This window comes from Microcebus murinus, chromosome 10, assembly GCF_040939455.1.
Source record: "Microcebus murinus isolate Inina chromosome 10, M.murinus_Inina_mat1.0, whole genome shotgun sequence".
Classification (NCBI taxonomy): domain Eukaryota; kingdom Metazoa; phylum Chordata; class Mammalia; order Primates; family Cheirogaleidae; genus Microcebus; species Microcebus murinus.
Window position 1 is genome coordinate 57,311,921 of NC_134113.1, and position 22,019 is coordinate 57,333,939.

The window sequence follows — 22,019 nt, forward strand, 5'->3', positions numbered from 1 at the left end:
CTGGGGGTATCCCAGGCCCCAGGTCCACGGAACATACACGATTCCCATCCCCAGCCTAACATTGGTCCACATCTCCCTGTGAGCAAGCTGCCTCAACTGCGCCCTACCCACTGGCCCTGTCCCTAGGTACTGGAAAGGATTCTGATTCTAGCCATGCTGATAAATACGGAAACTCCATCTTTATTGGCTATATAAACATCTCTGGTCTGTACATACATTTCATACATCATAGTGCAGGACCTGGAGGGAGGGCCAAGGGGGGCCCCAGCAGCACCGCAGCTCACCTGCTTTCCCCACAGCCCTACACACTCTGTGCAAACCAAGGCCAACAGCTCCTGCTCCTTCTTCCTCCCAGAAGTCACTGCTATGGGGAGGGGCTCAGGGGTCGAGGGGGTGAAGGAGATATGAGGGCTTGGTAGGGGAGGACATGTGTAAGTGCTAGAATCCAACACCGAAGCAAAACAGGCAACTGGCACGAGCAGCAAGCTGGGGAACGGGGCTGGAGCAGGGGCAGGAAAAGAAGAGAGAGAGGGGCCCAGCCACGCCTCTGGGCTTACTGTGCTAGGGCTCTGGGGTCTTGCTGTCTCTCACAGCAGGGGAGACATGCCCCAGAGCTTCAGCCTCCATCCTAGGGAGCCAGGGACATGGGTGGCACAGGTGAGGAGCAGGTGGAAGGGGAGAGAGGAGCAAAGGCCCAGTGCCCTGCCACCTCACAGACCCTCTTTCTTAAACATGCAACAGGCACCCACCCATGTGGGTGTGGGGGGAAGCCAGAGACTCAGATTCTCTGTGGGCGCCTGAGCATGGGAGTGGGGGAGCCAGCTCTCAGGGGAAAGAATGAGGACCCTAGAGGACTTCTTAAGACAGCAGCCAATAAAAGGAGAGAGATGGTCCAAGAAATGCCCCCTAACCCCACCAGGGGGATGACAGCAGCAACTGGTTCCCACAATAAAGACAGGGAACAAAAAAGAAGGATCCATGGAGAAATACTGGGGAAGTAGGGGAGAAGCAAAGCATCACACCCAAACAGCAGCCGACACAGGTGCCCACTCCTCTCCCTTCACGTGGGGCCCGAGGGAAAGGGGATCCAGACGTCCCCTCTCCTGAGCCAGCGGGACCCACCCCTAGCAACACCCTTTGGGCCTGTTCTGTCCAACCAGAACAGGGCTTGGCACAGGTCAGAAACGCGGGCACAGAGGAGCCTGACAGGGGCCTGGGCTGGTAGGGCAGAGCGACTATGTGCCCCAGGGCCTGCTGGGTGAGCAAATCCTGGGGGGAGTCCGGAACTGAGCACATGGCCGGTGAGGGTGAGGAGAGGGAGATGGGCAGTCTGGAGAAGGCCTAGCCACTCAAGGGGTGCAGGTCTACTTTGACTTTCTCCCCGCAGCTCAGCATCCCAATGGTGGGGAAGAAGCCTCCAGAAGGTACAACGGCATCCTTCTTCCCGATGATCTTGCCATTCCGCGTGAAGAATACCTGGGAAGGAGTTGGGGAGAATGGAGCCGATAGGCTCTGGCCTCTTCTCTGACCATGCTAAACCCCAGGTGGAACACAGAACAGCTCCCAGCTCCCAACAGGGGCTGGATACAGTTAGGGTGAAATGGGAGCGACCACAAGAGGGCGCCCTGTGGCAGGAAAACAGCCTCCCAACCACAGCCTCCCATCTCAGCAGTCCCTACTACCCCAGACGACCCTGGAGGGGCAGCACCAGACCTTCCCTCTTTCCTGCCCTGGCTCTGAGTTCGGTTCCCCACTAACACTCAGCCCTTGCCCAGACCCAAGAACCTAGTCCCACCCTAAACTCCCCTACTCACCACCACCTTCTTGCCCTCATGCTCTGGCTCTATTTCTTCTCCATCTTCTTCCTCCTCCTCTTCCTCCTCTTCCTCTTCTCCTTCCTGGTGCAGGTACATGACGTTGCGGACATTCCGGACAGCCCGAGCAGTCGGGGACAGGATCACTGTGTCACAACTGTCATCACTGTCCCCTAGGAGACCCGGAAACCTGAGCTCCTGCGGTATTCCCCCACCCTCTGCCCTGAGCAGCCTGGCTGGCCACCCCCCCCACACTCACCCTCACTGTCCAGAATGTAGTCCCGGGGGAACATGATTCCACAGCCCATGATGTCCCCTTTGTAACAGCGTGGCCCAAAGGGGTCACCCACGCCACTGCCATGGAAGATCTTCCCATCATCTGTTGGAGCGAGGGGAGGAGACAGACTTGAAGAAGGAGGGGCTGACACTATGCACCCCCTGCCCCCCACCAAGTGGCCCCTACTTGAAGTTGAACACTTCCCTACCCCCTCACTAGCTCCGAGGAAGGGAGGGGACAAGGTGAAACAAAAATGAGAGAGATGTAGATGGGGCACCAAATTAAAAAAAGAGACACAATGTCCCTCAGCTCAGGGGGCTAAAGGAGAAACTTCCCAGGGGACTGGTGGGAAGAGAGCAGAGGGCCCACAGGGAAGTAATGACATCCAAGGCGGGGAGGGCAGAGGTGGGGCCAGGAACTCAAGGCTGGGTTCTCTTCTAAAGAAAGCCCTGAAGGAAATCAAGCAGACCAAAAACAGAAAAACGAAGACTCTGCAGGATCTGCAGGAAGGGCACAGAGGGAGCCAACTCAGAGGCCTGGAATGTCCAGTCTGGGCCCAGATCTCCCGCCCTGTCCACTCCCCTAGCTTTCAGGGCTGGGAGGAAAAACACAGAGAAGGAGAAAACACCATCGGCTTGGGAGGGGGCAATAAGCAAGCAGCAGGGAAAGAGACTGTGTGTGAAGGGACCAGGAAGATGGGTATCCCTAAGTCTCTGCATTCCCACAATCCCGCCTGTCCCAGGCAGCCCTCTATTCACCTGCGTGATAAGCCACAGACCCTCTGCTCCAGCCAGGGTGCCTGTTCTTGGGATAGTCCTGCACCAAGAAGAAAAAAGAAAATCTGTGGTCCCACACACAAAAGGGGGACAGGGCAGAGTGAGAGTGGTGTCTGAATCTTCAGTCTTCAACCTTCTAGAATAGGCTACAACCCAGACAGCAGCTCACCATCCTGCAGCCTTTCACATCCTGTAGGTGCTGGGCTTGCCGGAACCAGGCAAAGTGAGGAAGGTGTTAAGCTTTCAAGTCCAGAGCCTTAGGCTGCCCCACCCCCACCCCAGGCTGCCTGAGGTCCTTGGTCACGTGGAGTCTGTACTCTTAATGCAGCAGATACATGTGACATGTGTTCTGTCTCAATTTAAGATCCTCCCTCCACAGCCCAGGCCTCCCAGGTTTCCCCAAGAGCTTCCTGGCCCATCCTGACAGCCCCAGAGCTGAGCAAAAAGCCCAGCACTTGTGCCTACCTTCCGAGCCAGCCCCAAGGCGATGTAGCATTTCTCTCCAGGGTCCACAATCTCCACCTCAAAGTAGTGGCTGCGGGTGCTCAGCGGGTGCCGGGCCTGGGCCAGTCCCACATCCACGATGCTCTTGCCCTTCCCCAAGTACTCCAGCAACTGTGTGGGGAGAGCCAGGTGGGGGTCAAGAGGCAGGCTGCCACCCACCCTGGAAACCTGGTCCCAAGGCGGTATGGGTACCAGTTCCCCGAGTCTGACAAAAACTTCTGGCTGGAGGAGGAAGGATCCTGGAGGTGACACCCTAAGGTTCTAGGCCGGCATGGAGGAACAGGGGTAGGCAGAGAAGGGGCGGTGGGAGCAGCAGCAAGCTAGAAGGCACGGAGTAGGGGTGGGGACCCAGGCCATCCTCACTTCCCTGAAGAACCCTGCTGGCCTTCCCTGCTAGGAAGGGTCCACCCCAGGGACCCTGAACACAGGGAAAAGGAGGAGTGAAGACCAGCCTAAGAGGAAACTGGACAACTTTCTCGTGGCCCAGTGGAGCCAGGGAGGACACAGAAGCCAGGTGTTAACCCCAGATGTTTGGGGAAGAGGATGAGCTCAGAAGCCCATTCTGCCTGGGATGGGTCTGACGTGATTTCTCGAGGTCCTTGTTTTACTTGGCTTTGAACAGAGCTGTTCAGAGCTGGGTCAGGGAGGGGCTGAGGGGAACCCAGGAGCCCAGAACGAGCAGCTCTACTTTTTACTTCATGTGTAGCAAGGAGAGGTCAAAATGAAGACAGAGACAGGCTTTCCTGTCCCCAGCCCCTTACTACTCTTTCAAGCTAAGGTAGGTGTGGGGAAGGGGGAGGGGAGGGGAGATGACTGATGGGTTCTTGGGGCTCTTCAGTCCCACAATGGTCCTGCCTGGGCATGATGGGGCGGCAACCCCCAATCTGGGAGGATTTATTTGTCAGTTGTCATGGTAATAGTAGGGCTATGACTCAACCCCATCCCCCTTCTCCCTCACCCTCAGCATCACCTGGGATTCCTTAATCCCCTTTTAATTAGCCCAACTGACCCTCAGGACTTTCTTCTACACTCCCACCCCTGCAGCCCTAAAAAAAAAAAAAAAACAGGCTCCCTGGAGACCTCTATGTCTCCCTGGCAAGCCTTGGGATCCTGGCCTCTCACCCTGCAAAGATTCCTGCCTGAACAGGAAAGGAATTGTGCTCGCTTGCACCAGCATGGATGCCTGTGCATGTCTCCTGCCGAGGCTGGTCCTGCACCCTCACTGCCCCTTCAGATAGCGGGAATAAAAGGGCTTGGTGTCCTTCTCAGCCCTGGATCCCCAAAGCCCTCCCACCTCCAGCCCATCCTCCCCTCCTCTCCAAGATAACCAGGGCAGATCAAGGGGAAAGCCAGAGACGCATGGGAGACCACCTAAACTCACAGCCTAGCCAACACGGTTGGTGGTCCTGTGTGTTCTCTGCTGGGCCTGGGTCCCTCCTCTGCATTTCTCCCCAGCACGCAGCACAGGGTGTGGCTTGATGTACATTAACTAGTTTTTATACTCCACCCAGTCGGAGAGCCCCCAGCCCACCCTCTCCACCAGCACTGCAGAACTGGGTGGGGGACCCCACAGCTGCCCTTGACCCAGTCTATCCAACTGGCCTCGGCATAGGAAACACAGTGTTCTCCAGTTCCAGAGCCAAAAGACAGCCGATCCAGAGTGTGATCCTTGGGAAAAACCCGCCCAACCATTCCCTCTGCCTCAGCCCAGAGGAGGGCAGCTGCAGCAGTTTTGTCTAGCGATAGGGTGGGGATGCTTCCTTAAACTGAAAATCCAGGACGACCTGCACTAACATAGGACTCTAAACCCCACTCTCCAGTACCGGCTGAATGGATGACTAGGTTGCTGCACAATATGCCCTCTACTAAGAGGAGGTGCTCAGCCCTCAGGGCGGAAGCCATCAGACACTCTCAGGCTCCTAAGCAGAGCCCAGCCCTGAGCCTTCTCAGAGCACTTAGAGGGGTGCAGGTGAGGGGAAAGTTTAGCCCCCCTTCAAAGATCTTTTCTAGAATACATCTCTCCCTCCCTTAGCCTACCACTGCTAGGAACCCAGAGCAGATGGGAGGGTCAGCCCCACAGTGAGCTGCTAGGACCTTGATGCTGGCCCCTCACTCTGTGTCTCAGCTGCCTCTTAGTTTGAAAGAGAACCCAACAGACATAGGTGCAAATCCTAATTCCTATTACTTAGTAGCTTCTAATCTTGAGAAAGTTAAGAGATAGCACTACCTGCATCTCCCCAAAACAGGTGAGAAGATGAAATGAAGTGTCAAGCGCTTAGCACAGACCCTGACACCCAGCAGGTGATCAGTACACCTCTCCCTAAATCAGGAAATGGGGGTAATACTGCAACTGCCAATCGCAAAGAAGGACATGCTCTTTCATCTCAGTCCTTACCTCCAACTAGAGTAGCCCCTTAGGCCAACCAGGACAGATGAACACTCCTCAGACTACCCTACCCCAAGTGTACTCCCCCTCAAACCAATGCCCAATCAATAAGAATGTTCCTCTATATCTCTGGTGGGGGTAGAGGAAACCCTTCCTTGGGGCTCCCAATCATCTCTTCTTCCCCACATGTACTGACCACAAAGCCCTGGGAGACCAAATAGGTGGACTCAATGCCACAGAGCAGTGGCTGCAGATCAGAGTGTAAAGACCCCCCTACACCCCCACCTCATACCAGTAGCACCTTCCCAGCCTCTTCTCTGCTGGTAACCTCCCTCCTCCCCTTGCCAGCAAAGACCCTAATTCCACTTGACAGGAGCAAAGGAGGGCCCAGTGCCCTGAGGACCCAGAAGCAGCTGAAACAGGAACCAAAAACACGCTCCCCAGCTCAGGCCCCAACACGGCCTCCTTATGGGCTGGGTCAGGGAGGACCCCTGGGAAGGTGGGGCCTCACTCACCACCCTTTGTGTACCAAAGCAGTTGCCTGGTCGCTAAGGAGTTGTCAGAGGAGCTATGAATAGGGAACAAAGGCAGAAAATGAGTCTAATCCCCAGGCTGTACCTACAGCCCCCCACCCTCCACAAATTACCTCACCTTGCAAGGGCTGGGGGCAGAGGTGAGGTGAGGGACAACACTCCCATCCCTGAGCAAATGCAGCTGCAATTCTTCAGCACCCTCAGAGCTCTGGGGAGGGGGCCTCTTTAGGAGGGGAAACTAAGGCCACAGGAGGCAGAGGAAGAATTCCAATCAATAAAGAGCCACATCTGTCTATATATAGATACTCAGGTCAAACAAACACAACTAAATATTAACAATTGTTGAATCTAGAGAATGGATATATGGGCATTCACTGTGCTATTTTTTTAAACTTTTCTATATGTTTAAAATTTTCATAGTGAGATGTTAGAGGAAAAAAGAAAAGAGCCAGAAATTGATTTGTTCTTCTTTACAGGAAGAACCAGTGAAAAGGGAAAAGAAATCACTGAGGTTCCAAACTGAGAAAGGTTAGGAGTAAAGGAACTCCAAGGAAGTTAGTAAACTCAGCTAGAAGGGCCTTGGCTAAAGGAACTAGACAAGAGAAGCTCAGGCAAAGTGGGCATTTAAATCTAGAAACTCTCATTCTCTGCTGAGGAAGGGCTGGAAGGAGAGGAGATGACTAGCCATGGAAGAGCAGGCTTGGGTAGAAGGTAACAGCATACATTGGACAGCAGAAAAGGCAGTGGAGAGGGGTAAAAAAATGAATATCTGGGCCTAGTTTTGCTAATTCACTGTTTGACATTTGAACAATGTCAAACACTTCAACTTTTCTCTGGGACATTTTTTCATCAACGGTAAAACAAGAGGATATTTGGAAATATGTGGGCATATTTGGGGCTGTCATAATGACTAGGGGAGGGGACTACTGGCATCTTGTGTCTGGGGGCTGAGGATGCTAAATGTCCTTTACATCAAAGAATTGTCCCAAATAAAATGCCAACATTCTCCCCACTGAGAAACATTGGACTAGGTAACAACAAAGCCTCTCCAAAATCTTTATGGCTCTAAAGGGCACTCTACCAAGAACAGCACCCAGGACAGGAGAAGAAACGGGCTTTAACGACATCAGGGGTCTGGGGTTCCAGGGAAGGGCTCCCCAACAGAAGGGGACATATAAAACAGAAAGGGCAAAGAGGAGAAGTGGCTATGTTAGACATCTTTAGAAAAAGGAGGCACAGGCACAGCCCAAATGACCTCTCTCCAGCTCCTCCAGGCTGACATAATGTGATCGCTGAGTCAGAAATACCAAGTAGTTGATAAGAGGGGACAGGAGGAAGGAGGCCAGAAGACCAGTGGGGATGAGATGCCCAAAGGGCTGGAAGAAATTGGGTAAGTTATCCTTGCTTGAAAGACAGGACAGTTGGCAAAACTAGAGGAAGGCACATGTCCCACCAGAGGTTCATGCCCAAGTCTGCCCCGGAGAAGCAAGTGCTCAGGGAGCAGTGTTCCCACCCTGCTAGCTGTCCCCAGGGTCTGAGGGTCTGAGAGAAGAGCCAAACTTGACAGCTTATGTGTAAGACAGAAAAAACTTCTTAAATGAGCAGCCTGAGGTTACTGGGGAGAGGGTGGGAAGGAAGGAAGACTATTTATAAATGTCTACAGGATTCTACAACAATTAGAAAAGATTGTCTGGGAGGAGCTGGGGGCAGAGTGGGGGCAGGTCCAGGCAGGGAAAGGATGCCAGGAAGAAACTCTTGAGGAGAGGTCAGGGATGAGGGCTGGAACATTGCCCTGGCTCAGTCCCAAGTTCAACTCTGTAGATGTTGTCAAAATGATGGCAGAAGGCGAAAAGAAAGGAAAGAGATGAGAGTCAAAAAGTGTGCATCTGAGGCCTCCTGGCTCATGGCTGCTGCAGCCCTTGGACCCCAGTGCCAGAAGGGGTGCAGAGTGTCAGAAGCAGCAGGAGGGCTTACTTTCTGCCACTTTCCCTGAGTTCCACTTACCTTGAACTCCACAAGGAGGAAGCCTGGTTCATAATCCACTCCCGCCCCCGACTGCTTCTATTTTGCTATCAAAGGCTGAGTTGAAAACAGCTTGGGTTGGGGTGAGAAGGCCGGAGGGTGGAGAAAAAGGCCAGGGGATAGCAGGAGGACAATTCAAAGTGGGAGGCCTGAGTAGCACACTAGAGGTCAGGGCCAGACCCAGACACGGGACCACTCACTCCCAACACAGCATGAGGTACGCAAGGTCAACAGGAAGAATTTTCCTCTCTCAAGGTCCATGAGCTTCCCAAGAAAACTTAAAATCCAGAGAGGGACTAAAGCAGGTATGAGGAGAAGATGGATGAAGCAGGCTTTGGAGGCGCAAGGATTCTCACTCACTCTTCACCTCATCCGTTCTCATCCTCTAGCACATGTAAGGGGAAGGCAGCAGAGACTAACATCGACACTCAGAAAAGATCAGCAAAGGACCTTCCCCTGCACGTGTGGGACTTGCAACCACACCTGCCCCACAGCACTGTGAATGGAATGCCCCGGCCAGCTGAGCTGGGATCAAGCCAAAAGGGGGTCCAGGCTATCCTGCCAAAACCCCTCAGAAGACACTGTCCTCTCTCCCCATTCTAGGCCATTCAAACATGCTCATGTGCCCATAGCTGTCCTGCCCAGCCCTCTCCACCTGAGCCCCTCCCACCCCACTGCCCCTTACTTACAGTCCCGCAGACTCTGACATCATGCAGCCGGCCCCATTCGTCCTCATAACTGTCCACCATCATGACACTGTCGTCCTCGCGGCCCAGCTCAGCGTTGAGGTGCAGGCGCACCTCCTCACCCAGGGAGTGCATGCCCACTGCTGGGAATAGTCCATCCGGGGACATGGGCATGATGGTAGAGCCCACCTGCAGTGGAGGGAGGGAAGGAGCTGCCACCTGGCTCACTTTTTCATAGCTCATCTAATTTTCACAAGGGCACTTTTAAGATAATGCAACAAATAATTATCACACACTGGCAGATAAAGAAAACTCAGAGGTGCAGAAAAGTTTTAAAAATGTGCTAAATAACCCAGGCCAGGCAAGGTATTCACAGAGCTAGAAGACAAACACAAGTCTCTTGACTCACTGCCAAATCCTTTTAGTACGTGTGAGCATGTATTGGAGCAGGAATGTGCCGAGGCGGGAATAGACGCTCTCAGCCAAGGCCTGGGAAAGTGATTTTCCCAGGGTGGGAGATGGAGCTGGACAGAGAAGAGACCTGGTGTCTCTCTCTTCTACTTGTTCTGGCCCCATCTCTTCACCACTACTCGTCTCTCTTTAAAGAGGAAAGGGAAGGAGAAGTGTAATATGGAAAATAAAACACAAAAAGGACATATCCCCAAAAGTATTCAAGTCAAAAACCCAAAGAGGAGCTCCAGCTTATACAGCCAGGCCATCATCTTCCCCTCTTTTTTTCTTAATTTCAAAATATTAAGTGGGTACAAGTGTGTGACATGGATACCTTGCATAATGCGTAAGTTGTGGCTTTTAGTGTGCCCATCACCCAGTGTTCACCGTACCCAACAGGTAGCTTTGTACCCCTCCCCTCTTCCCTCCACCCCTTCTTGATTTCCTATGATCTTTATATTTCTTTGTTCCCCTCTTTTGTCTGCTTAAAACCTTCCTCTAGATCACCCAATTCTGTCACCTGCAATTTCTGCTCAGCCTCTGCTGCATGAACTTGCCCCTCTACGCCTGTTATCTGGGTAATGTCCCAGCTTCCCCTGGCCAGGGGAAGTGTCTTCTCCTATACACAGAGGCTTCAGCAGAATCTGAGGCTGAAATGAAGGACATGGGAACTAAGCACACATATCCCTGGCAGCCCCAGCCAGCAAACTCTTCCTGATCACTCCCACAAATCCTTGGGTAGCTTCAAGCCACCTAAATCCCACCCAGGATTTCTCACTCACCCGCTTGCCATTTTTGGTGAAGAAGATCTGGGCAGTCTGCACATCAAAGGACACAGGCTCAATGCCACAGCCAATCCGGTCCCCAGAGTTGCACTTTGACCCAAACTGGCGGCCCTTGGCTCGGCCATTATACAGCCTGTGGACAGAGTAGCACAGACACAGGACCCAAACCTGGCCTCCCAACTTCTCCCCAGCAGTGACAGCCGAGGCCGCAACCTACCACTCCTAGTCGCTCTGTCATAGCATCACCTATGTCCTGGCATGAGCACTACCTCTCCTCTAAGTCTGTAAACCTGCAAGGGTGGCTGCCAGGCCACCTCCCTGTCCTGACCACAACAGTTTATGAAACACCCAAAGATAGAAAGGAACAGGAAAAGCCACCCTGAGGAAGTCCTTCAAATCTACGGTTCCTAAATCCATAGTAAATGGATCAGTTCTGCAGAAGGCAACTCACTTGCCATCATCAGCGTGGTAGGCTACAGAGTCCGGTAACCAGCCAGGCTGGTGATCCAAGCTGTAGTACTGAGGGACCAGCCCCACAGCAATAGTGCCCCGGACTCCACTGTCCACAATAGACACCTGGGGGAGGAGAGTGGGGCACAGTTAGCAAGGATGGAAAACAGGATGAATTGTTGGGGGTAGGAGGAAGGGGAGCTAGAGATCAAAGGGGGGTGAGGCTCAAAAAGACAAAAGATACGGGAATCAGAGGAGAGAGGATGCTCAGAGGGAGAAATGAGGAGGATGGGGGCCTGCTTCACCATGAATACTTGGAAAATTATTTCCTAGCTTTGGAAAAAATAGGCAATGGAGAAGATGCTGGGTTTGGGTTAGGGGGTGGGAAAGGACATGGGTCAAAGTCTACTTAGGTAAGAGGCAGGAGATGAGAAGAGACAGGGCACATATTTCTCAGATTAGGGCCATGTTATTCTGTACCCTTTTCTCAGTCGACAGGACAACACTGATGGACAATTAAAAGGACCAGGTCGTGAATCTAGTAAAAGAGCTCTTTGGAATTTAATGATCTCACACCTGATCTCATCCCTTGCTCTGCCCACCCACTGCCTTGATCACCTCAAAATAATTGCTGTCCTTGGTCAGGGGTCGAGAAGCCACGTAGCAGCCAACTTCACCAGAGTTTCCGTGGTAACTGAAGGAAGAATGAAGGGAGAGCTCCATTAGCAACCCAGAGCAGGAGATGGTGGGAGGGCCTCAGCATCCCTAACCCCAACCCTGTGAGGGCCAGCAGAGAGGAGAATCCATCAGGCCAAGCCACACTTCAGGACATCCTCACAGACACCATACAAGATACTTAAGGTCACCTCACCCCACCCCTTCCGCTGCCTCCAGCCAGCGTCCTAGCCATAGCACAGACCAAGGCAAGCCTGGTTTCTTCATTTCCAGAGGGAAAAGAATGTAGAGCCCCCTCAGCTGCTAGGAGGGGGGGTCTCACAACCCTGTCTAAGCTCAATCCCTCATGCTGCAGCTTTGGCTGTTTTCCTCTGGCTGTCCTCAGTGGAGCTGGAGAATGGCTCATCTCTGCCCTCTGTACCAAAGCCCTTCATAGGCTGGAAGACAGTTATTCAATCCCCACTGCTCAGCTTTCTTGCCTCCAGGCTAAATTACACTACTGACTTCCCCCTTCAGTGACAACTGTGGGAGAGAACAGGCTCGGAAGAAGTCAGGGAAGGGGTTCAAGCCAGAAAAAATAGAAAACAAACACAAACAAGCCAAAGGGTTGGAAAGATACAGGAAGTGGTGGACAGGATGTACTACAGAACTGTCCTTCCCAAAACAGGAAATCCACTGTCTTTGAAATGGCCACTCTTTACCAAACCCAATCCCTGAGACATAGGCAGGAGTCTCAGACACCCCATAGACCCCCCTGGAGTCTTGTCAACAAACCACTCTGGGGGCCGGCACCATGGCTCACATGCCTGTAATCCTAACACTCTGGGAGGCCGAGATGCGCGGATAGCTCAAGGTCAGGAGTTTGCACCAGCCTGAGCAAGAGTGAGACCCTGCCTCTACTAAAAATAGAAAAAAATTAATTGGCCAACTAAAAATATATAGAAAAAATTAGCTGGGCATGGTGGCGTGTCCCTGTAGTCCCAGCTACTCAGGAGGCTGAGGCAGGAGGATAGCTTGAGCCCAGGAGTTTGGGGTTGCTGTGTGCTAGCCCAGACAACACAGTGAGACTCTGTCTCAGAAAAAAAAATAAAAATAAAAAAAAGCACTAGGGGAACTCCTGAGACCCTGGCAGTCTCCCGTACCTGATGTGATTGTTTCCAGTGCCTAACCAGGAGAGACCCCTGCTGGATCCTTTCCTCGTTGGACTGGGACAGAGGCACCCAGTGACAGAGGGGAGTGCAGGGTGAAGCAGCATACACTACTCCACTCAGAAAGGCCTCTGGGGTCAAGAGCATTCCCTATCCCAGAGCAGCACAGACAGTCCCCTTCCTCTAAAAAAGCCCCCTTTCATCTGTAAGATCTGGAACAGGAAGGAAAATGTGGCAGCATTCCCTGAACGCACCTCAAAGTGTCTCCGTCTACAAGGATGTGTTTGAACCTCTCCTGATATCGGAAAGCTCGGACCTCCCGAATCTCCCGGATCCGCCGGCGCCAATTCAGAAACCGGTAGTGCAGGTTGAGGTCATCCATCTTGTTCATGAGAACAAATCTGTCAAGGAGAGAAAGGGTTGAGGAGGAAGCAGGGCCCTGAGCAAAGCACCTCAGCCTGCTCAATCCAGAATGCAGAGGGTGCTGGACTGGAGGCCAGTTGCCCAGACTGACCTCAACAATCCCCACCCTCATTGTTTCATTCGACATTTATTGAGCTCCTATTATGTGCACTGTTCTAGGTACTAGGGATATAACTGTGACCAAAATGTATGGGATTCCTGTCCTCATAGGGTTTCCATTCTAGTGTGGGCAGGAGTGGACACGACAGACAATAAACAGACCTGAGAATTTTAGACAGTGAAGAAATAGAACAGGGTGATATGATAAAGAATATGGGGGGGTGGGCAGAATGGACAGAAATGGTCTCTCTGAGGAGGTGGCATTTGACTTGAAAAGGAGCCAGGCATGTGACAAGCCCATAAAAGAATATTCCAGGTAGATGGAACAGCCCAGGTCCTTGGGTTGAAGGGAGCTGGCAAGGTGGAGAAACAGAAAGGCCAGGATAGCTGGTATGTAGGTAATGTGAGGGGAACATAGAAGATGAGAAGAAGGCAGGAACCAGATTGAGATCATACCAGACCATGGTAAGGAGTTTAGATTTTATTTCAAGTGTGATGGGAAACCTCTGGAGAGTTCTAAGCAAGCAAATGATATAATCTCAAAGTTTATCAGATCTTAAAGATCATTCAGGCTGCTGGTTGGAGAACCAATCACAAGAGGAGCAACAGCAGAAGTGAACAAACAATTAGGAGTCTGTTGCAGTATTTTGGATGAGAGGTAGCATCCCTGAAGATGGCAGCAGTGATGATGGAGAGGACTGGGATGATCCAAGTGTTTAAACCACCAGCAGTGCCACCATATGAATGAATGAATACATTTTTCCTGGGAGCCAAATGTGAGAAAGAGGTGAAGTACTCTTCTCTTCACAATCCCCAAACCCTGGGACAGGGGTTCTATCAAGACCTGACATTGCCTTGCACACAGTAGGTGCTTAGGAAGCCTTGGCTGGGCTGAATTCAATCCCAATGAGCATGTTAGGACCCTTATGCAGGAGCTACAATCCACTACGTGGCCCAGAAGAGTAGGCACCTGTAGGGCAGCCCGAGGACTCCACTCCTGGGCACTCTGCCAGGGCTTGACCCCAGGAGATACTAGAGCCCCAGATCTAAAGGCATCTAAAGAACCCCAAAGCCTTGCCACCGACAAGTGGCGGCCGTACTGGGCCCTGCCTCCGCCCCAGTAATGACCTGATCACTCAGACTAGACCCGGGGACTAGGGGGCCCTGGCTGGTCAGCTTGACTACGCCCAGTGTCCCTGACCCTACAGAGGGCCGAGGGTGAGCCAACCGAGGAAGCCCAATGACCAGAGCATAAGGCCCCGCCCCCTGGCCCTGGAGCCCCCGCCCAGGACCCCCGCCTCAGGCTCCGGGGAGACTCGAGGCCTCCGGGACCCCGCCCCCGATCCCCGCCTACCGGGGCCGCCGCGTCCTCCTCATCCATAGGCCTCTCAGCTCCGCACACAAGCTCTTCGGCCGCCGCCACCACACACATCCGGGTCCCCGCCCTTCCTTCGCTCCCCCGAGGTCCGCCCCGCCCCGTCGCAGCCAATCTGCAGCGGCCTCTGACGAAAGGCACCTGCAGCAGCCAATCGGAGGAGCATGCAGGGTGTGGGGCGCGGGCTGATGCACCGGGCACCTAGCGCGGGGTCTGGTCTAGTAAACCCGGGTGTCCTGAGCGTGAGAGGAGGCGACGTGGCGGCGCGGTCGCCGCGCCGGGTGCCCTGGGCGTCGGGGAGGCGGACAGGGGGCGGCTCCTGCGCGGGGCGGGGCAGGCGAAGGTTGCCACGCTCGCACACACATCGCTAATATTACCTCAGCGCTCTTTACGTGCCAGACGTGATGCTAAAAGCTTTGCGGGACTGTCCTTTTAATCCACTTAACAACCTTATGAAATAAATATTATTATCTCCAGTGAGGAGCCAGAGGCTGGCCTCCATAGCCTGTGGGCTTAACTGTTACCACATGCTTTATACTCCGCCCAGCTCCATTTCATGTCACCGTTCATTCATTCTGGCGAGGATATTCCATTCTGGGAGAAGAGAACCGCGGATGCAAAAAACACAGTGCATGAAACAGCATGCTGCTGAAGAACAGAGGATGTGCTAGACTAAAGGAAAGTTAGACCGGGTCGGAATGTGAAGGGAGGAAGGACAGTAACACTTACTCAGCACCTACTGGTGTTTACTGCTGAGGAGTCTGGACTCCTGCATGAGGACCTCCCCATGCACTCCCATCACCGCATCTCTCTTTTCGGAACAAAAAGGTTTCCCCTCCTCTGTAGCACTTCATTTATAACACTTATTACAGTCTTGCTTTTATTAGTTGAGTCATGTATGTGTGTAGATTTATCTGTGTTAGACAGTAAGCAGACCCCAGGAGCTATCCTCTTCTTATCATAAGTAAGTAAAGTGGTGAATGAAAAGGAAAGCCATCATCTCGTATCCCATAAACAGTAGCATAATAGAAATGAGTGATGGGAATAGGGGTAGATAGAAAATAGGGAAACCCGGATTAAAGCCCTAATTCTATGTGACTAAAAGGCCGAGGTCTTGGTGTTCTCATTCGCAAACAAGAATTATTGAAGCACGTGTTCACTTGGGTCTTTTCCAGCCATCCTGCCACATCCATTACTCAGTTATGAATAGCAATTCATCTCCAGCTTCTTCGGGTTCCTTCATTGGTTCCTTTCCACTCCTCTTCCTGAGTTATGAAAAGATCTCAAGACTTAGCTGGGCTCCTCCTAAAGGCAGCCAGAGAGCGACTGGCCTAGGAAGTTGCCACAGTTATGTTCATCGCAGACCAGGGCTCCTTCCAAAAACTAGCTAGCTGGCTAGGGTCTGAGGTGGAGAGAAATAGCAAATAGCACCGTGTTTCCAAAGTGGTAATGATGGTTGGTGAACTCACTCGGGATTTCCTCATCTTCAAGTTCTAGGTATGGGGCTGGCCCTTTGGTGACCCTCCATCCATTGGCATTCTCAGGACCTAGTTGGTAATTTGTGCTTGGCATCTACATGTATTTGACCAAACAGCTTTATTGAGGGGCAATTGACATACAAAACACCATATGTATTTAAGGTGTACAATTTGATAAGTTATGTATACACACATGAATATATCACCACAATCAAGATAGTGACAATATCATCACCCTTAAAATTTCCTCAAGGGCCTTTATAATCCCTCCCTATCATCCTCCTATCACCAGAAGACCACTAATCTGCTTTTTTGTCACTAGCTTCATTTTCATTTTCTAGAATTGTATTTAAATGTGATCATACGGTAAATGTTCTTTTGGTGGGGGGAGGTGTCTGGCTTTTTTTATTCAGTCTGATGATCTTGAAATTCACCCATGTTTTTGCTTGTATCAGTAGTTTATGTCTTTTTATTGCTGATTGGTATGACATTGGATATATCACAATTTGTTCATTTACTCACCTGTTGATAGACGTTTGGTTGTTTCCAGTTTTAGATTATTACAAATAAAGCTACTATGAATATTCATGTGCAAGTCTTTGTATGGACATATATTTTGTTGTCTCTTGGGTAAATATCTATGACTTAATGTCTGGATCACATAGTAGATGCAGGGTTAGCTTTTTTGAGAAAGAGCCAAACTGTTTTCCAAAGTGGTTGTATCATTTGAATCTATTGATCAGTTTTGGAAGAATAGACATTTGTCCTCTGATCCATGAACAAGGTATATCTCTCCATTTATTTGGGTCTTCTTTAATTTATCTCAGCAACATTTTATGGTTTTCAGCGTGCAGATATTTTGTCAGATTTATCCCTAAGTATTTCATATTTTTTACAATTGTAAGTGTTATTTTTAAATTTCAATTTCTAGGCCAGGTGCAGTGGCTCACACCTGTAATCCTAGCATGTTGGGAGGCCGAGACAGGAGAATTTCTTGAGGTCAGGGGTTCAGGACCAGCCTGAGCAAGAGGTAGACCCCATTTCTACAAAAAAAAATAATAAATGGAAAAATTAGCTGGGCATGGCATCACAAGCCTGTAGTCTCAGCTACTCAGGAGGCTAAGGCAGGAGGATTGCTTGAGCCCAGGAGTTTCAGATTGCAGTGAGCTATGCGGATGCCACTGCACTCTAATTCAGGCAACAGAGCATGACTCTGTCTCCTAAAAAATAAAAAATAGGCTGGGCGTGGTGGCTCACGCCTGTAATCCTAGCACTTTGGGAAGCCAAGGCGGGCGGATCGCTCGAGGTCAGGAGTTCGAAACCAGCCTGAGCAAGAGTGAGACCCCCGTCTCTACTAAAAATGGAAAGAAATTAATTGACCAACTTAAAAAAAATATATATATATACAAAAAAAAAAAAAAAACTAGCCGGGGATGGTGGCACATGCCTGTAGTCCCAGCTACTCGGGTGGCTGAGGTAGTAGGATCGCTTGAGCCCAGGAGATTGAAGTTGCTGTGAGCTAGGCTGGCGCCATGGCACTCACTCTAGCCTGGGCAACAAAGTAAGACTCTGTCTCAAAAAAATAAATAAATAAAATAAAATGAATAAATAAATAAAAATTTCAATTTCCAATTGTTCATTGCTAATATAATATATAGAAATACAATTGATTTCTGTATATTGATTTTGCATATACTTGATTTTGATGTATGAGATTTAATTGCTATCTTCATAAACTTGCTCTGTTTGGCACTAAATTTTAGGTCTTCAGGCCAAAATTTTAGGGAGGAAAAGAAATATCTACTATAATTGATGTTTCATTCACAGCTTTCTTCAACAGCTGTGCCCGAGATAGGCTCTGGGAAGGCACAGCTGGCCTGCCCAAGGATAGGAAAGCAACCCTCAAACAATCCGATGTTGCCTTTGGAAAGAGCCCACACTTAGGCTTGGAGTAGTCTTATAGTTCAGTTTGAGAAAGAGAACGGTTAGTCTTTCAATGACTTGCCAAGGATTCTTTATCTGTGATTTTATTAACTCTTTTCTAACTTTTCCCCTTTTTTAGTTTGTGCCATTAATCATAGTACATTTTTTGTGTTTGCTCCCTACTTTGCCCCCAACATAAAGCAAGCCTTCCTTTTATTTGCCTTAAAACAACCTCTCTCTTGCTCTAGAAATTATGCGTCTTGAATATTTAGAGATTTTAGCAAACAAGTCTATTTAACTTACTCAAATCCTTAATGTTTTTCTATACCATGAAAATTTATGTGTTTCAGTGAGAAGAACATTGAACTTGGAATCTAGTGGATTCCATCATCTAGTTGTGTGGCCTTTGCCATGATATTTAACCTCTCTGGATATGTCTTCTTATCTACAAAGTGGTGATGGTAATGGAACATCACAATAATTATGCAAAACATAAATAAGCATTTAGTGAATTTGAGTTGAATCTGAATATCTCTGCCTCCTCTTCAGATTAAAGAGCCCTCATCTGTGTGGCTCACTCTCACAGTCTGGTATCCCATCCTGCTGAAACACTGCCTTGACATTTCTCTTGATCTTTTCCAGCCCAGTGAGGTCTTCCAAGGCCAAGTTCCAGCTGTGAACACAACAGTTTTGAACCAGAGTACCATCATTCATTCAATAAATACTAAGTACCATAGTGTGAGCCAGAAACTGAGCCAGACACTTCATTCATTCATTCATTCATTCATTACAGGAAAAAAATTACTGAGTATCTGGCATGTACATTACATGAGTTATTCCTAACACTCATAACAATTATATAAAGTAGGTATAGCTACCCACATTTTTCAGAGGGGAAATAAAGGACATGACCCCTGTCCTAAAGGAGCTCATAAGGCAGTTAAAAGCAGACAAGATGTAGTATATAAAAAGCTGCTAGAAATACAAGACAAACTACAGAGATGTTAAAAAGGAACACATGATAAACAGCCACATGATTATTAGAGAAGTGTGCCCATCTGCCTGGAAGCCTTCCCCTCAGTCTCTTCCTTCACAAACTCCTATTCCTCCAAGAACCAACCAAAGCATCACCTCCCCTTCAAAGCCTTCTGTGATTCTTCCAGGCAAGCTTAAATCTCTCTTTTGTGTTCACCTGGCCCTTGATCTCTCTTATCATTTTATAGTGCCATTATTGACTTACCTGTCTGTTTTCTCAATAAACTGTGATCAGGATGAATAGACTTATTCAATTTCACCCAGAGCCTGACAATAAAAAAGAGAGAATGCATGCTTAGAGAATAAACCAAAGGTTAAGGGTGTGATCATGAGTAAAAATGTAGAGGTGTGAATTCAATGAGTATATTTGATCAAGAGGGGGTGGTTCTTAAAACGTAATAATAGGGGTTGAAGATCTAGTGGCCTTAAAACCAAGGATTTGGACTTGGAATTATTTCCAAGTTAATAATTATTAATTATTAGCCTATTAATTGTTGTCAATAAGGAGTCTTTTATTTTTTTTTGAGACAGTCTCGCTTTGTTGCCCAGGCTAGAGTGAGTGCCGTGGCATCAGCCTAGCTCACAGCAACCTCAAACTGCTACCTCAAACAGTCTAGCTCACAGCAACCTCAAACTCCTGGGTTCAAGCAATCCTTCTGCCTCAGCTTCCCGAGCAGCTGGGACTACAGGCATGCGCCACCATGCCTGGCTAATTATATATATATATATATATAATATATATATATATTGGCTAATTAATTTCTTTCTATTTATAGTAGAGATGGGGTCTCGCTCTTGCTCAGGCTGGTTTCGAACTCCTGACCTCGAGCAATCTGCCCACCTCGGCCTCCCAGAGTGCTAGAATTACAGGCGTGAGCCACCTCGCCCGGCCAATAAGGAGTCATTGAACATTTCTGAGCAGAGGAGTTATTTGCTCTATTTTCATTTTAGAAAGAATAGCCTGGGTACAGGGGAGGTGGTGTCTGAAAACTGGGCAGTGTGTAGGAAACTATCACCACAGTCCAGGTGAAAGATGATGAGAACTTGAACCATCAGGATAGCCTTAGAAATAAAAAAAATTTAAGGCTAGATTGGGGAATCATTAGGAGGACTGACCAACAGGAAAAGGTAATTTCATGAGAAAATAGAACAGAATGGAGGATGACTGGGAAATTGGGAAAATGATGAGACCACTGACAAAAACAGGAAATCTGAAGAATGGTTTGTGGGGGAAGGTGACACCTATGGTATTAGATGTGTTGAGTCTGAGATAATAGAAGGCAGAAACTTCCACTAGGACCTTAGGAATGGTCTTCTGGTTTATTTTCCATATTCTTCCTTTGGATGGGTAATATTATGATAACCATGGCAACACATTTAAGGCTCCAGAATTTAACTATAGATCCCCTGTGGAATGGCCCTTCTCCCAGAGCAGGTGATCATGTTTAAAAGCCTTTGTGAGTGACAACCCACAGCCCATGAAGAGGTGTTTGGAGATGTATTTGTCCTGCAGAAACTTCTAAGCAAAGACTTCTAGCAACACTCCAAAAGATGGCCAGGAGGACAGTGAAGTAAAAAAGATGACAATGAGGCAAGACAGAGGGTCACAGAGGGCTCACCATTTACCATGAAGCCTCAGTGCTCTCCTAAGGGATAAATAATGGAAATAATAATAGCACCCTCTTTATAAATTTCTAGCAAAGATTAAATGCTTTCTTGGTATATAGAAAACATTTGATAATGGAAGCTATTATTATTATAATCAATATTAATAGTTTTTGTGGTCCTCCGCTACTAGGCTGTGATCCTAAAAGCATTGGATATGTCATATTTATGTTTAAATTCTCAGCTTAGGGTATGAGACATACTGTTTTTGTTTATTTAGAAACTGAGCTTAACCATTATTAAGATTTTTATTTTTTTCTTTCTTTTTGTTCTTTTTCATTTTATTTTTGCCCCTAGGTTAATGGTCACCTTTTATAAGATTTTTAAAAATAAGCTATTTATTTTAGAATAATTTTAGGCCGGGCGCGGTGGCTCACGCCTGTAATCCTAGCACTCTGGGAGGCCGAGGCGGGCGGATTGCTCAAGGTCAGGAGTTCAAAACCAGCCTGAGCGAGACCCCGTCTCTACCATAAAAATAGAAAGAAATTAATTGGCCAACTAATATATATAACATAAAAATCAGCCGGGCATGGTGGCTCGTGCCTGTAGTCCCAGCTACTCGGGAGGCTGAGGCAGGAGGATCGCTTGAGCCCAGGAGTTTGAGGTTGCTGTGAGCTAGGCTGACGCCACGGCACTCACTCTAGCCTAGGCAAGAAAGCAAGACTCTGTCTCAAAAAAAAAAAAAAAAAAAAACTTAGAATAATTTTAGACTCACAGCAAAGTTGCAAAGATACTATGGAGAGTTCCCAAATACCCCTTACCCAGTTTCTCCAATTGGTAACATTTTATTTTATTTTATTTTTATTTATTTATTTATTTTTTTGAGACAGAGTCGCTTTGTTGCCCAAGCTAGAGTGCCATGGCGTCAGCCTAGCTCACAGCAACCTCAAACTCCTGGGCTCAAGCAATCCTGCTGCCTCAGCCTCCCGAGTAGCTGGGACTACAGGCATGCGCCACCATGCCCGGCTAATTTTTTCTATATATATTAGTTGGCCAATTAATTTGTTTCTATTTATAGTAGAGACGGGGTCTCACTCTTGCTCAGGGTGGTTTCGAACTCCTGACCTTGAGCAATCCGCCGCCTCGGCCTCCCAGAGTGCTAGGATTACAGGCCTGAGCCACCGCACCTGGCCTCCAATTGGTAACATTTTTTTTTTTTTTTTTTTTTTTTTTTGAGACAGAGTCTCGCTTTGTTGCCCAGGCTAGAGTGAGTGCCGTGGCGTCAGCCTAGCTCACAGCAACCTCAAACTCCTGGGCTCGAGTGATCCTTCTGCCTCAGCCTCCCGGGTAGCTGGGACTACAGGCATGCGCCACCATGCCCGGCTAATTTTTTTTTTTTTTTATATATATATCAGTTGGCCAATTAATTTCTTTCTATTTTTTATTTATAGTAGAGACGGGGTCTCGCTCTTGCTCAGGCTGGTTTTGAACTCCTGACCTTGAGCAATCCGCCCGCCTCGTCCTCCCAAGAGCTAGGATTACAGGCGTGAGCCACAGCGCCCGGCCCCAATTGGT

The 22,019-nt window shown here is 49.2% G+C and overlaps 1 protein-coding gene across 1 annotated transcript; it reads right to left on the reverse strand.

Moving 5' to 3' along the window:
* Positions 1–157: 157 nt before the first annotated feature.
* SPRYD3 (SPRY domain containing 3) lies at positions 158–14,516 on the reverse strand. Its single transcript, XM_012763316.3, has 11 exons — positions 14,383–14,516; positions 12,761–12,907; positions 11,302–11,377; positions 10,685–10,809; positions 10,231–10,366; positions 9,002–9,187; positions 3,333–3,482; positions 2,850–2,907; positions 2,074–2,193; positions 1,815–1,987; positions 158–1,476 (listed from the first exon to the last, which is right to left on the reverse strand). The coding sequence occupies exons 1-11, from the start codon at positions 14,403–14,405 to the stop codon at positions 1,342–1,344; spliced, it is 1,329 nt and encodes a 442-aa protein (XP_012618770.1). The 5' UTR covers positions 14,406–14,516; the 3' UTR covers positions 158–1,341.
* Positions 14,517–22,019: the final 7,503 nt, after the last annotated feature.